Source organism: Phocoena phocoena, chromosome 20 (genome assembly GCF_963924675.1).
Source record: "Phocoena phocoena chromosome 20, mPhoPho1.1, whole genome shotgun sequence".
NCBI classification, from domain to species: Eukaryota; Metazoa; Chordata; class Mammalia; order Artiodactyla; family Phocoenidae; genus Phocoena; species Phocoena phocoena.
The window spans coordinates 24,451,371-24,465,363 of record NC_089238.1 but is presented as its reverse complement, the minus strand read 5'-3'; the positions used below and the strand labels follow the sequence as shown (position 1 = coordinate 24,465,363).

The 13,993-nt window shown below is 44.0% G+C and overlaps 1 protein-coding gene across 1 annotated transcript in view; it reads left to right on the top strand.

The window, feature by feature from the left end:
• Positions 1-369: 369 nt before the first annotated feature.
• Positions 370-13,993, top strand: part of N4BP1 (NEDD4 binding protein 1) — a 44,220-nt gene continuing 30,596 nt past the window's right edge. The window contains exon 1 of the mRNA XM_065899110.1: positions 370-619. Within this exon, the coding sequence (XP_065755182.1) occupies positions 422-619 (198 nt within the window). The 5' untranslated portion in view covers positions 370-421. The remainder of the gene's footprint in view (positions 620-13,993) is intronic.

Genomic DNA, 13,993 nt, shown 5'->3' with positions numbered 1-13,993 from the left:
CGCAAAAGCGTCGTGGCCTGACCAAAGGCCACCCAGGCCCCCCTCCACAGCCATCGTTGGGCCCTCAACAAACATGGCGACTGTGCGTGACGTACACTTTCGTCGCCTCCGCGCCCCCCCCCGGGGGTGGCGACACTCAATGACGGCGGCGAGCGGGGCGCATGCGCGGCGGCGGGGCCCGGCCCGCGGCGGCGGCGGGGGTGGCGGCGGCGGCGAAGGGGCTTTTTACCCGCAGTTGCCGAGCTGCGGCAGCCGCGGCGGGATGGTGTAGCTGGGCATCCGGCCAGGCGGCAGGGCGCGGGCCGGGCCAAGGCGGCCTGGAGGGCCGACGCCGCCTGACGAGCTCGGGTACAGGGGCAGCACGCTGAGGGGGCGTCGCCGCCGCCGGCCCCCGGCGCCGCCGCGGGAGGCCGCGCCCGCCATGGCGGCCCGGGCGGTACTGGACGAGTTCACGGCGCCCGCCGAGAAGGCGGCGCTGCTGGAACGGAGCCGCGGCCGCATCGAGGGCCTGTTCGGCGTGAGCCTGGCAGTGCTCGGCGCGCTCGGGGCTGAGGAACCGCTCCCTGCGCGCATCTGGCTGCAGCTCCGCGGGGCGCAAGAAGCGGTGCACAGCGCCAAGGTGAGTCCGGCCGCCGCCCCCGCGCGATCGCCTTCCCCAGCCCGGCCCCCGCGGCCTTCTGTCGATCGGGGTCCCTGGGCGTCCCCACCCCCTTCTTCCCTGCCCTTCCTGCGCTGACCGAGCCAGGCGCGGTGGTGAGAGCGCGGTCTCCCGAGCCTCCGCTCTAGAGCCATGTGACCTTGGGCTAGCGGTTTCATCCCGGGCGCCTCAGTTTCCCCATTTGTAAAGTGGCGCTGACGAAAGCAGCTGACTCGGAAGGCTGTCGCGAGGATTGGAGTAGGTGATGTGCGTAGAGCGCAGAGCGCAGTGGCTGGCAGGCACGGAGTGAACGCGTTGAGAGTGTTGCCTGTTGTTATCTTTCCCCCCAGCCCGCGGGCTGGTGCGCAGGGCCTGATAGCTGGGCCCGCAGCCTCCTGGCCTACCACCTCAGCCACTTATCTCTTCCCAGGTCTCCGCTACAGGGATTCTGAACCTCTTGGGGATGTCAGACCCCTCTGAGAATCTGACAAAACGATCACAGTAGTACAGTACTCGGAGAATATCAAGAAGAGATAGGGATGATTAATAATAGTATTAAAAATAGCATTATTCCTTGTATTGATTTTGTGTACCACTAGCATTTATCGAAACGGTTGTAGCACATCAGAAGTTATGTTCAATACTTCGGAAGGATTATCGAATTCAGTCCTTAAAAAATCCAGTGAGGTAGATTTTATTATCTTCCTGTTTTTAACAGCTGGGGAAACTGAAACTTTCGAAGAGGTGACTCACCTTCTCTCTAAATCAGCATTTCGCACTTAGACTTACTTCGGGCACCTTCAGCTACTCCCTTCCCTCCCCAAGCCCAAATACTGCAAGAGTACATCCTCCCCCTCCCGGGGAGCCAGGTTTCTCCAGGTTTTCCCATCGAGTAAGTGGGAGAGCCAGGATTCAGACCGAGGGAGTTTGTTTCCAGAGACCTTGCTCTTGATACCTGCCTCCCAGATGCTGAGCACTAGGGGTGGGGATCCATTTTTGGCGTCGTACTTCAGAAATTTCACAGTGACCTTGAAGAATCTGATTAGCTGTGACTCTTGACTTTCTTAGATTAAGAAAGAAGCCTGTATGCTTGCTTTTAACGTGCTTAGAGGAGGTAGGACACTTAACTGTATGATTCTTCTCCACAGCTTAACTTAAAGCACTGCAGATGTTGAATCAAGTTTGCTTTCCTGTTCTTGATTTTTTTGAACCAGTTGTCTGGTCTAACTCCTTCCCAGTCCCCTCCTTGTTTTCTCCCCAGCTACCCAATTTCTTCCCACTCCCCAGGGCTAAAAAGTTTGACATGACTAAGTCCTATTATGGCTTCTGAAAGTCTCTTACATGCATTCATTCCTTCCTCTTCCATTATTTTTGCAGCAGTTAAGACCTTCTTTCTTGGTATGTGGGCCCTCTCCCTTATTTCATTGCCTTCCCTCCCTCCCCAGTATAACTTGCCTTAGACTAATCCTCCCACAAAAAGTCATTCTCCTGCCCTGGGATCTCGTAGAGCCTCCTGTTGCCTATCTCATTCACTCTAAACTTTTCTGATTTACAAAACACTTATTTATTCAACCCCACTTTGTTTTCCTAATTCTCTGCCTTAGCAGCTCTCAGCTTAAATCTCTGCTGTAGTCTGACTAGTCTCACTGCTTTTATTGTGTACTCTGCCTGATCCCAGTTCAGCTTTACTCAAGGCTCACTGCAAGCATGGAAAGTGCTTCTTTTGCTCTACAGAAAAACCCTGCTGGACCCTCCCAACTCCAGTTGCCTTGCTTGTCCCTGCCATGCAGTTCAGCATAAGCTAATTGGAAAAGGTGTGTCTTACAGTATATTGGTAGCATGTGTCACCTGCCCATTTATCTTTTCGATGTGTGCTACTCATAATCCAACTCTCCCACTTATAAGAAATCCTTTTTTTCCCTTTGAGATTTATGGGGAAAAGTTGAATGCCATACTCAAGGGCTTTTTGTTCTTGTTAATTCATTTTGGAGTGTGTTTTACATTCCTTTAAGGAAGAGAAAACCATTAACTTGATTTTTAAAAATTAAGAACAGAGGGAAGGGGCTTCCCAGGTGGCACAGTGGTTAAGAATCCGCCTGCCAATGCAGGGGACACGGGTTCGAGCCATGGTCCGGGAAGACCCCACATGCCTTGCAGCAACTAAGCCCATGCGCCACAACTACTGAGCCTGCGCTCTAGAGCCCACAAGCCACAACTGCCGAAGACCGTGCGCCTAGAGCCCGTTCTCTGCAACAAGAGAAGCCACCGCAATGAGAAGCCCGCACACCGCACCAAAGAGTAGCCCCCGCTCGCCACAACTAGAGAAAGCCCACACGCAGCAACGAAGACCCAACAGAGACAAAAAAATAAATTAAATAAATTAATTAAAAAAAAAAAAAACAGAAGGGAATTCCCTGGCGGTCCAGCGGTTAGGACTCTGTGCTTCCACTGCAGGGAGCACGGCTTCGATCCCTGGTCGGGGAACTAAGATCCCGCATGTCCCGTAGTGTGGCTAAAAAAAAAAAAAATGAAGAACAGGAGAGCAATCTTCAGCGTATACAGTCTTTTAAGTTAAGCTGTGGAGGAGGAGAGGGTTTGGGGGAAGGAGGACTTAGAGTAAGGACTTTTCTAAACTAGCTGGTAGAGTCTCCAAGCAGCTTCATGGGTCCCATCAAGTGGTTCATGTTGTTTTCCTCCTTTAAAAATGTTAATTCACTACCCTTTAGAAAATGCTTGAGTAGAGGAGAATGTGGAGCTTTAGTTAGTTAGGGCTCCATTCACTGGAGAGAGGTGAGATGGAGCTACTGGTAGAAGGTGATAATGTCCTGGGAAGTTTTTGTTTTTTTAAAAAAGGCACGTGCTCTTGAGTGACCACTTTTGTCAAAGGGGAAATTTGTTGGAGGAAGCAGTACTTGAGATGGGCTTTGAAGATCTGGGAAGATTCCCAGGTAGAGGTGGTTGCAAGCAAGGGCCTCGAAGCCAGAACAACATGGAGTGTCTGGGTGGGAAGAGCCATGCTGCCCTGTGAGGGATGAAGCCTCCAGGGACCCGAATGCTGCGCTAAGGCCACTGGGCCTTATCAGTAGGGAGTCAGTGAGGATTTGGGAGAGGAAGGATTTGCTTGAAGCTCTGTGTTTGAAGACAGGCAGACCCAACTGTGGGAGGAACTTTGTTCCAGTTTAGAACTGGACATGGGTGGGGTGACACGGTTTTCACTGGGACTTGGCAACTGAGTGGATGCAGGGATGGAGGGAGAGGTTTGAAGCCCTGGTATCAGGAAGGATGGTGGATACGTTGTTTGACCTGTAGGTTGGTGGGACCGGGTAGCCGATACTTAAAGAAAACTTCTGTGCCAGGAAATACACTAGCTGTTGCCTCTGGACCTCAAGGAACCCACAGCCTAGTAGGGGAGAAAGTTGGAAACAACATTGAAGAGTTGAAGTATGTGCAAGTAATATAGGAGAGGAAGGGTTGTTCTGCCCAGTGGGATGCTGGAGGATGAATGAGAGTTTTCCAGAAGGAAGAGCACATGCAAAATCACGGGGATATGAAGTAGTCCCGTTTTTTCATGGATTCCTCCAGTGAAGGACAGGAATGGGGGAAGGTGCCAGCTCACAGAGCACGTGCGACCTGCTGAAGAACGTGGGTTTTACCAAGCAGGGAGGCAGCGGAGAGTAATGGAAGGTTGTAAGAACACCAGGGATGCTGTCAGATTTACATTTCAATGCCTCCACCATCAGGTCCATTGTTGGCTACTGATGATATAAGTATAGAAATTGGGGATAAGTGTTTAGAACTTTTATAGCAATGTGACATTACTACAAGGGCGAGAGAAGCAATGTCTGAAAGTGAGAGGGAAACCAAAAGCGGGCATTGTCCATAGGGGCCCGGTGGGAGGGGACTGAAGTCCAAGGTGGCAGACGTCATGGAAACAAAGGAAGTTGAGGGTTGAATGTCAGAGAAGTGGAGGCACTGACCGAGCTGCCTCATTCACAAAGAAATCGAAGATTCAAAGCAGGGGTGGGATCTTGGAGTCCGGCCTGGGTGAGGAGAGATGAGGCTGAAGAGATCTCAGTCCTGGGGAGTGCAAAGAATTAGTTCCTTCCCTTAGATCAAAGAGCCCCTGGGACTGGGTGGGGGACTGCATAGGGAAGCGGCTGGCTGGTTGGAAGGAGCTGGTGAACCGAGGTGCTCATGCCCTGTGGGAGAGGGCAGACGCTCATGCTCAGTATCAGCTGCTTACACATACGGGCCTAGTGATGTCTGATCTTCTCACCCAAGGGAAGCCAGTAGTCTGCATTTTGTAATGGGAAATCTGTTTTGTTTTGGTTTTAAGAGGCAGCTAATTTATGTTTTAAAAACCATGTATGCTGTGAATTACATCTCAGTAAAAGTTTTGCACTCATACATTCTTTTTAAAGTACATATTCTAAAAAAAGAAAAATAGAAAGCAACCACATATGCTAAACAAAACATGGCAGTGGACCAGATTCAGCTTTTGGACTGCCTTTTTAGGACCTCTGCTTTAGGTAGTAGGAGACAAGATAAGTGAGGATACACATTTTTTTCCCCATTTGGTGAAGTGGGTAATTGAAGGCCTTAATGGCCTATAGTACTGTCTTAGTAAAGTGGGATGCCAGTTTATGCCCCGAGAGGGAGGGTGAGAACTTGAAGACAGTGCAATATGTCCACACAGATACAGTGGAACTGTTGGAATTGCATTAGAAAAAAACAAAAAAGGACTGTGGACTTGAAGTGAGGGCCAGGGAAGGTTAGGTGGTTTGAATTTATAGTATCACTTGATCCAGAAATTCTCAAGTAGGTGATGATTTCCCCCACTCAGGATGTTGGTGAAGCCAGCACATAAACACTAAAGGAATCTGAGGTGCAATTGAGCAAGGCAAAACGGGGCCCAGGAACTGTTTCTGAATGGTCAGCCTTATTTGAGCTAGGACAGTCCAAAAATATGCAAGACTTACCTTCTACTGTTAGTGAACTAATAGCTTGAGAGGTTCAGACTGGAGAGGAGGCAGGTGAAGGCAGAAGGGCGTAAGAACTGTAAGAATAAAGGGAGGGACAGGACCTTAGACCGTGTCCCCTCCTAGACTCAGGGAATCATGCAGGCAGAGGACAGTTTCAGTAAGTGTTGGAGAATCCTAGAGGTGGTAGTTAAAGAAGCATTTCACAGATCAGAATCTTGGATCTGGAGGAATTCTGAGAACCAAGGGGTGGTACCTCAGTGGTCATGGGTGAAGTGGAAGCGTTCCTTTTAACTTAGAGAAGTGAGAGGCTAAAGGATGGACGTGTGAGCCATCTAGAGATAATGCAGTGCTGAGATCATGGAGGTCCATAGCAGGGAATTGGGTGCTAAGGTTAGTTGGTGAGCTAGGAGCCTGTCCTGGAGGTTAACAAACAAAAGAGGAGTAATTGGAAGTAAACAGCATGGCTAGTTGTTGTATGGTTTCTCCCTGAACCTTTAGGGTACTGAATTTGCTACCTACAGCTGCCCATCAGGTGGTGTTATTTCAGGCATTACTTCATGGCAGTGAATAGCCACCGTGAAGCATAGCCAGTGACCTACCAAGAACACCAATCTGGAGGACTTATAAGGAGAGTAATTTGGAGGACTCACCAGTCTTAAACATTGAAATTACAATGCACCTGAGAAACTGTGGTAAGGTAGGCTAACATCCAGTCTGCTTTTAATTTGAGAGGAAAAGAAGAGAGGGTCTTATGAAGAGTTGATGATTGTCCTTTACCTGAGTTTTTGCTTGCATATTTGTGGAGTAAGAGAGGAGAAAGATAAGGGTAAAGAAAACGCAACTCCAGTAGAAGTGGCCTGTTACTTCATTGACTTCAGAGGGTTAAGATGGACCCTATATTGTTTTATTTCCTTTTCCGTTAGAAGAACTTGGTACCTGGTTTCATGAATGAATTCTTGAACAGTAGATTTGTTCATGGAGGAAATAATTTATAGATGTAATACTGGGTAGTGACAGAAGTTTTTTGTTTTGATTTTACCAGAAAGGAGGTTGGAGGCCTTTTTGCTTTTTCTAGAATGATAGTTTTTAACTCACCATGGTTGTGAAAATCATCTTCTCAAGAAACAGAGGTTTGTTCAGTCTCTTTTGTGGTTAATATTTTGGGGTTATACCAGAATGTTGAAATAAGGGATACGCACGCTGATCGTACCAGCGTCAAAGTGATTGTTCATGACTGTAGTTTCCTCTTCCCTATTTGTTTACCAGCTAGTATTACAGGGTTTTAATTAAATCAGGGACAACATTTTGTTCTGTGTTGACTTTTTACTAAATTAGCATAATCGTATGAAGTTAGAAGGCTTGCATCTCAGAAACAGAATTATAGGGGGAAATCCTTACAGTAATTAATTAAAGAACTGTTTTTTATAAAAATAAGTTTTGTCATATGGAAACAACATAGGAAAATCCTTTTGTTTAAAGAAACTGAATTATTTCTTTTAATTGTTAATTTAAGAGGTTCCTTTGAACTTAGAGAAAGGTTTGTTCAGTCTTAGTGCTTACAGAATTACTTTAATTGATGAATAAGAACTGTGTGGATTCACATCTGAATTTTCTATGTAAAAGTCAGTTGTGATTATGACACCTTTTCATCGAAAATCCCTGTCTACCAGTCATCTGGGATCTTTATCCATTCTTGAACCTACGTGTTTAGTTCACTGTATGTTTCATTATTAAACCTGGATTTTTAAAATTAAGATAATAAAGTCATTACTTTGTTATAATAGGTTAATGCAGATGATATATCTCTAACAGTTAGACTGATAGATAGATCAGGATTTGGCTGCAGTGATAGAAATTATACAAAATGGTTTAGTTTTCTTCCATTCAATAAAAAGTCTTAAGATAAACAACAGTCCAAGGCTGAGCAGTGGTTAGGAGCTGTCAGGGTGAAGGTCTCTGCAGTTCTTTTGGCCTTTCCCTCATGCTCACAGAATACCTACTGCAGCTCCAGCCATCAAGTCTCTATTTCAAGAAGGAAGGAAGAAGCCACAACACCTTTCTACAACACCCCAGCAGACTTTTCCTTATCTCTTTCTGGCCAGAACTATGTCATATAGCCAATACTTGCAGGAAAGAGAGCTAGGAAATGTTCAGTTTTAAGTAGACACATTGCTGCCCTGAAGAAAATCTGAGTTCTGTTTGTTAAAGAAGCAGAACGTGGATATTGGTAGACAACAGGAATGACTGCCACATCATATTATCTACTTCTCAAAATATGCCTTGAATCCTCACCATTTTTTTAGTTTTGTTTTTGTAAATAGGAATTTTTTAAATGAGTACTTTATTTTTTGTTATTAAAATGTAATTCCTAAAGATACAAGGTGAGCACATGTCAAGCATTTATTTATAACTCATATTTGAGGGAACTAGCTGGATAGGAAAACTGATTCAAGGAACAGTACAGGAAATGAATATAGGTACTGAAAAAGAATGTTGAAATAAGACTGCTAGATTGGATACAAAACTTTTCACGTCCTACAGGATAATGAAACAGTAATTTGGGGGTTGTCACAGAAATCATCTATGTCTTTACTGGACAAAAATATGCAAGTTAAATGTGTAATTTCACAGATTCTGGGCCTTTTTCAATATAAATAGTATGTCAAACAAAAAACACATTCCGCTAGAGCATACAAACATGGGCGAGCTTTTTCTGTAAAGGGCCAGGTGATAAATAGTTTCAGACTTTATGAACCATACAGGGTCTCTGTCTCATATTCTTTGTTTTTGCTTTTTACAACCCTTTAAAAGGTAAAAACAATTCTTAGGGCCCGTACAAAAATAGTTTGAAGGCTGTCCAGTGTATTGCCACTACCACATGTGGCTGTTTAATTAAAATTCAGTGAAATTAAATATTCATTTCCTCAGTTGTATTTCACGTGCTCGGTGGCCGTAATGTAGCTACTGGATACCCATTTGTACAGTGCAGGTACAGAACATATGTCATTACAGAAGGTTCTGTTGGACAGTGCTGCCCTGGCTATGAAATAATCCTTGGTTGGGCCTGCTAGACAGTTCTCTAGTGTGACACTGAGAGAGCATGCAGCTATTCTTTTACCTTACTTCCAGAGTTTCTGTAATTTGTGTTAATTGTGCCCTTGTAGTTATAAATAGCCTCAAAGATTACTCTTGATCACACACACACACACACACACACACACACACACACACACACACATATGCATGTAGACTAGCCTGATTGTATACAGAGTATGGCAGGAGGTATTAGCAATTACTAACACTAGAGAATTATCCTCTCTGGAAATTTCATAAGGAACCTTAGGTTACCTTTTCAGTAGCTGGGTGGTTTTCATTTGTTTTTGGTTTTAGTTGCCTCTTTTGTCTCTTCTATTTTAAAGCTAGGAAGCAAATCTCCAAAAAAAAATCAAGAAAATCATCTCTACATACTTCACCTGTAGCATTTATACATTTGGATGAATGCTTCTCTCCTCAAGATTCCCAAAATATGCTAAAATTTCTTGCCTGCCAGGCAGGGACTTTCTTTATACTGCATGCCACAGAGTAGGTACCACCAGAGCAGTATCCTGAGTTGGTTCCATAGATGAACTACAATCCTTGTTTTTTAATAGTAACCTTGCCATACCTGATTAAGTGAGGTTTATTCTTAAATATGACATTCTAATTATGGTCTGTGTTGCACAATGAATTTGTCTAATTTTGTCCTAGTAAAAGGGAGGACAGATTCTTAATGATCCTGAGCAAGTAACTACATTGCCATGAAAAGTAAAGAGACTCAGTAGAAGTAGACCAAGCTTCCCTTTTGATTTGACACAGTTAATAAGTGTTTGTGATTTAAGAAATTCAGAGTAACCCAATGAAATTAATAGTTTTAGCATCCTTATAAGGTGAAAGTCAAATCTTTGTGATTGATTGCCTGGGGACCTTTGCGAAACATCAAAGATAGTTTAGGTGTAAAAGACATTCAGAGTGGTATACTACATAGCAATAGAAAAGAGCAAATTACTGAGACATGCAGTAATGTGGATGAATCTCAGAAATAGTATGCCAAGTGAAAAAAGCCATACACAAAAGAGTGCATACTAATTCTATATGTGACATACTAAGCAAGACAAGAATTGTGTAATTATGGTGGGGAAAAAATCAGAATAATTAGAACAGAGCAACTGGAAAAACACATTAAATACAGACTGGGTATTAGATGATACTAAGGAATTATTGTTCATTTTCTTGGGTGAGGTAATGACATTGTGGTTATACTAAAAAGAAAACGTGTAATGTGTGTGTTTATGCTTGGCGTCTCTCACTTGGAAATTAGCCATGTATCCAAAGAGTGTCCATTAGTTAACCATTTACTGTTGGTCCAACCAGGGTCTTAAAGTTAACTAAGGATGTTGGAAATTATGCTTAAGCTGACAACTGCTGAACAACATAACTTCTGATATCAAAAAATGTAGCAGTGTTACAATTCAATTTAGTTTAATGTATACATTTTTATTTTTCATAATCAATCTCTTCATGAAAGAAAACTTTTAAGTTAAAAAAATCTTATGATGCATTGTATTCTGCACTGATAAAATCAGAGAAAGGCCATCTATTTTTAAATTAGCATTAAAATGATCAAGTCAGATTGATTTGTCCAAGGATTTTTTTTTTTTTTTTTTTTTTTTGGCCATGTCTTGCGGCCTGCAGGATCTTAGTTCCCCAACCAGGGGACCAGGGATTGAACCTGGGCCACAGCAGTGAATGCGCTGCTTCCTAACCACTGGACCGCCAGGGAATTCCCTAAGGATTATTTTTATTACATGAATTTGGATTCTAAATACAGATGCCTTTGAAGTTTCAGCTTCTGTGCATTTTGCATTGTTTCTCTTTTGTCCTTAAAAAGCTAACACATTATAAGTTTGGATGTTTAGTTTCTTTATTTTCTAGGAGTTCTAGATATATAGATTTATGTAAAAGCTTGTTCTCTATAAACCAATTCGAACAGAAATTCTTTTTTGTTTGCGGTACGTGGACCTCTCACTGTTGTGGCCTCTCCCGTTGCGGAGCACAGGATCCAGACGCGCAGGCTCAGCGGCCATGGCTCACGGGCCCAGCCGCTCCGTGGCATGTGGGATCTTCCCGGACCGGGGCACGAACCCGTGTCCCCTGTATCGGCAGGCAGACTCTCAACCACTGCGCCACCAGGGAAGCCCCGAACAGAAATTCTTTAAGAAACTTTATTATCTACTTTATTAATAACCCCTGGAGATAAGAATATATTTCACATTCACACCATGAAGAAGTAAAGGCTTTTTCTCATTTATAGAGACAGACACACAGAGAGCTTTCAGCTTTGGTTCCCTAATTGTAGCCACAGGTCGAAAGTAATCCAAAAACACAAAACTGGCCCAGATTTCATAAGGGCTGTTCTTCTGTCAGTAGTCCTGAGACATGTTCTTGCACAAACAGAAGAACAGAAAAGACTAAAACCAGATTTTCCTGTAGTCTCTCATGCCACAGAAAGTGGATCCCTGTTATCTGGTGACAGATCGCCACATGGTCAGACTGTAAAACTCAGATTCCTGCAGACTAGATTCATGTGTGAGACTGACCTGGTAGTCTGTAGCCACTTGGTCCCTGAGGCAGTGTGGAAACGGACATGTGGCGAAGAACCATAAAGTGAAAACACAAAATCAGAAGAGAAAAGAACAGGGTAACAGCATTAGTAAAATTCACTTCCTGCTTGGGATTCACTCTAGGAGCCCAAATTAGGTAAACCTGGGCTCCCAGAGCCAATGAGGTACCCTTCTTGGGCCACTCAGTTTAATAGCTCCAAGCAGGTGAGCTCACTTGGACATCTCCATTGGTCCTACAAGACTGCCAAAGTGAAAATTTATTTTAAAAGTTATAAACATGACTTTCAGACAGTCAGGTATCTCATAAATGAGGGAACCAAAAGGGATGGAAAGGTGTTTCAAAGAGCTTTTGAGGATCTGATTATTTGAGGCTCTGAGTATCTGTACCAAAAAAAAAGAAATAATGGAATAGAATTGCTTGTAGATATAAACTGGCTAATATCTTACAAAGCAGTGAAGTTATAACCATTTCTACCAGATGGAGATAATTGGCATCTCTGCTGGACAGAAATCTGCATTTTGACATGTAGCATCACAGTCTGGGCCCTAATCAATAATAAATGGTGTGTAAGACAAAGGTACATTTCCCAGAGAAGTAAATCATCTTTGGGTGGGCGAAAGAGAGTGCTCCGTTGTGATTGAGAGGCCGTCCTTTTGCCATATTTAGAAGTGTTTGACAATTTTTCTTAATGTTATGCAATCTATTAAAATGAACATCCTCCCCAACTTTTTTGTCATTTAGCCACACTCTCTCTTAAACAATGTTACGCACATCATTGATACTACTAGGCTGGATGTCAGCCTGTGTTCCCAAACTTCCTAATTCCTGTTTTGACATGTATTTGTTAGACATTTATTGATTGATTTCAGGTTTTCTCAACAGTGGCACTATTGACATTTTGGTCAGCTAATACTTTGGTTGTAGGGGGTTGTAATGTACGCTGCAGGATGTTTAGCAGCATCTCTGGCCTCTACCCCCAAGGTGCCAGGAGCACCTCTTCAGTTGTGACAACCAGAATTGTGTCCTGACATTGCTAGTTCCCCCAGGAAGAGCAGAAACACCTCTGGTTAAAACCAAGGCCAGTACCCACACTGTCTAGTAGAGTTATGATAAATGCTGTTGTTTAAATAATAAGATACTGTTGTGTGTAGAAAACAGATTAACATCCTCCCACCCCATTTTTGCCAGTTCTTGAAGGAAGGGTTAAATTAGGCTCCAAAAATAAGGAAACATGCTGAAGTCCAAACCAACAAAGACTTTCAGTATAATTCTGAGGATCTTGAACATTAATCCTTCGCAGTGAGGAGCTTTAGAAAGTATTTGAGGAAGGAGGTGAAGGGTGTGTTTTCAGGCATAGCTTTTATGCTGTTACAAGGCAGTGGAGTGGGACAAGACTGGTGACAGAAAGAAGAGGTTAGTGTTGGTTGTAGTGTTCACATGCAACTAGGTTTGTGAAGGATTGCACGTGAAGGAGGAGGAAAGAAAGCTTTGAATCTAGGTATCTACGTTTCATAGAAAGGAACTTGGACCAAAGATGGAGTGGAGGAGAGCTGAGAGCTCTGATTCAGACCTGTAAAGTTTGAGGCACTTGTGGGATAGGTAGAAATGCCCAGGGGATAGTCTGCAGCCCAACAGTATTAAAGGCTAGAGGTGGACATTTGGAGTTACCATCAGAGAAATAAAAGTTACGGTTGGAACTTGAAAAGCCTATTAGAGTATAATTGAGGGAGAGGACCAAGACAGAACCTCACGGAATATCTGCATTTAATGTACAGTAGGAAAAGGCAGCAAAGGATTTGGGAGGATAGTCAGAAAGATAGGAAGTAAGGACAGCTAGTGGTATCTTAGAAGTGTGGAAGGGAAAGAACTTGTCAAGAAGTTGGTCAACGGTAGATATCGTGCCACCTACCAAGTAAGTAGAGAGCCCAAGTAGGAGAGTACAGAGAAAAGGGCCTTTGGGTTTGGCATTAGTTGTCATTCAGGAAAGTGGTTTCAGCTTGAGTGGGGGCAGAATCCAGATTTCAAGGGGTTGACAGGGAAAGGGCTTTAGGCTACTTTTTCAAAAAGTGTGAAGATGAAAAGACCGAGTGGTTGCATGCATAGGCAGTCGGGCTGAGGGAAGTGTTCTGGGGGATCAGGAAGGCTCACGCATGTTTGTAGACAGAGGGGCGGGGTAGGTGGCTAAAGGGGGAGGGATGAATCAAGGTCTGGGAAAATGGCATGGCTTTGAAGCAGAAGCAAGGAGAAGAATTTGTGAAAGGTAGAATTTTTAGATGAAAACAGAGAGGCAGTCAAAGGAATTCATATCTGTTGGCCTCCAGGCTCTGGTAAAATAACATCTTTTACGAAGAGTGAGAAAATTGACAGAAATGAGGTTGGGGACCTGAAGACATTATTTGGGTAAGAGTGAAGATAAGTTGCTCAGGAGAGCTGAAAGTTTTGGAAGCTGTAGAATTTCAGAGATTTACAGATGTAATGGGGATGAGGTCTAGGGCAGAGTGTGGCCCCTGGTCTGTCTCCAGAAGTAGACTCAGAGTGAGCATACAGGGAAGTCCCTGTGGGGCAGTTAAGGTGCTCCTCCTGGGGAAGAACTCGGTCGGCATTTTGGAAATAAGATTGAGGAGAAAGATGGAACAGAAAGCAAATGTTGGAAATGCATTGGAAAAATGACTAAAATGGTTATTTTTACTTTATAGTGATATTATTAATGTAG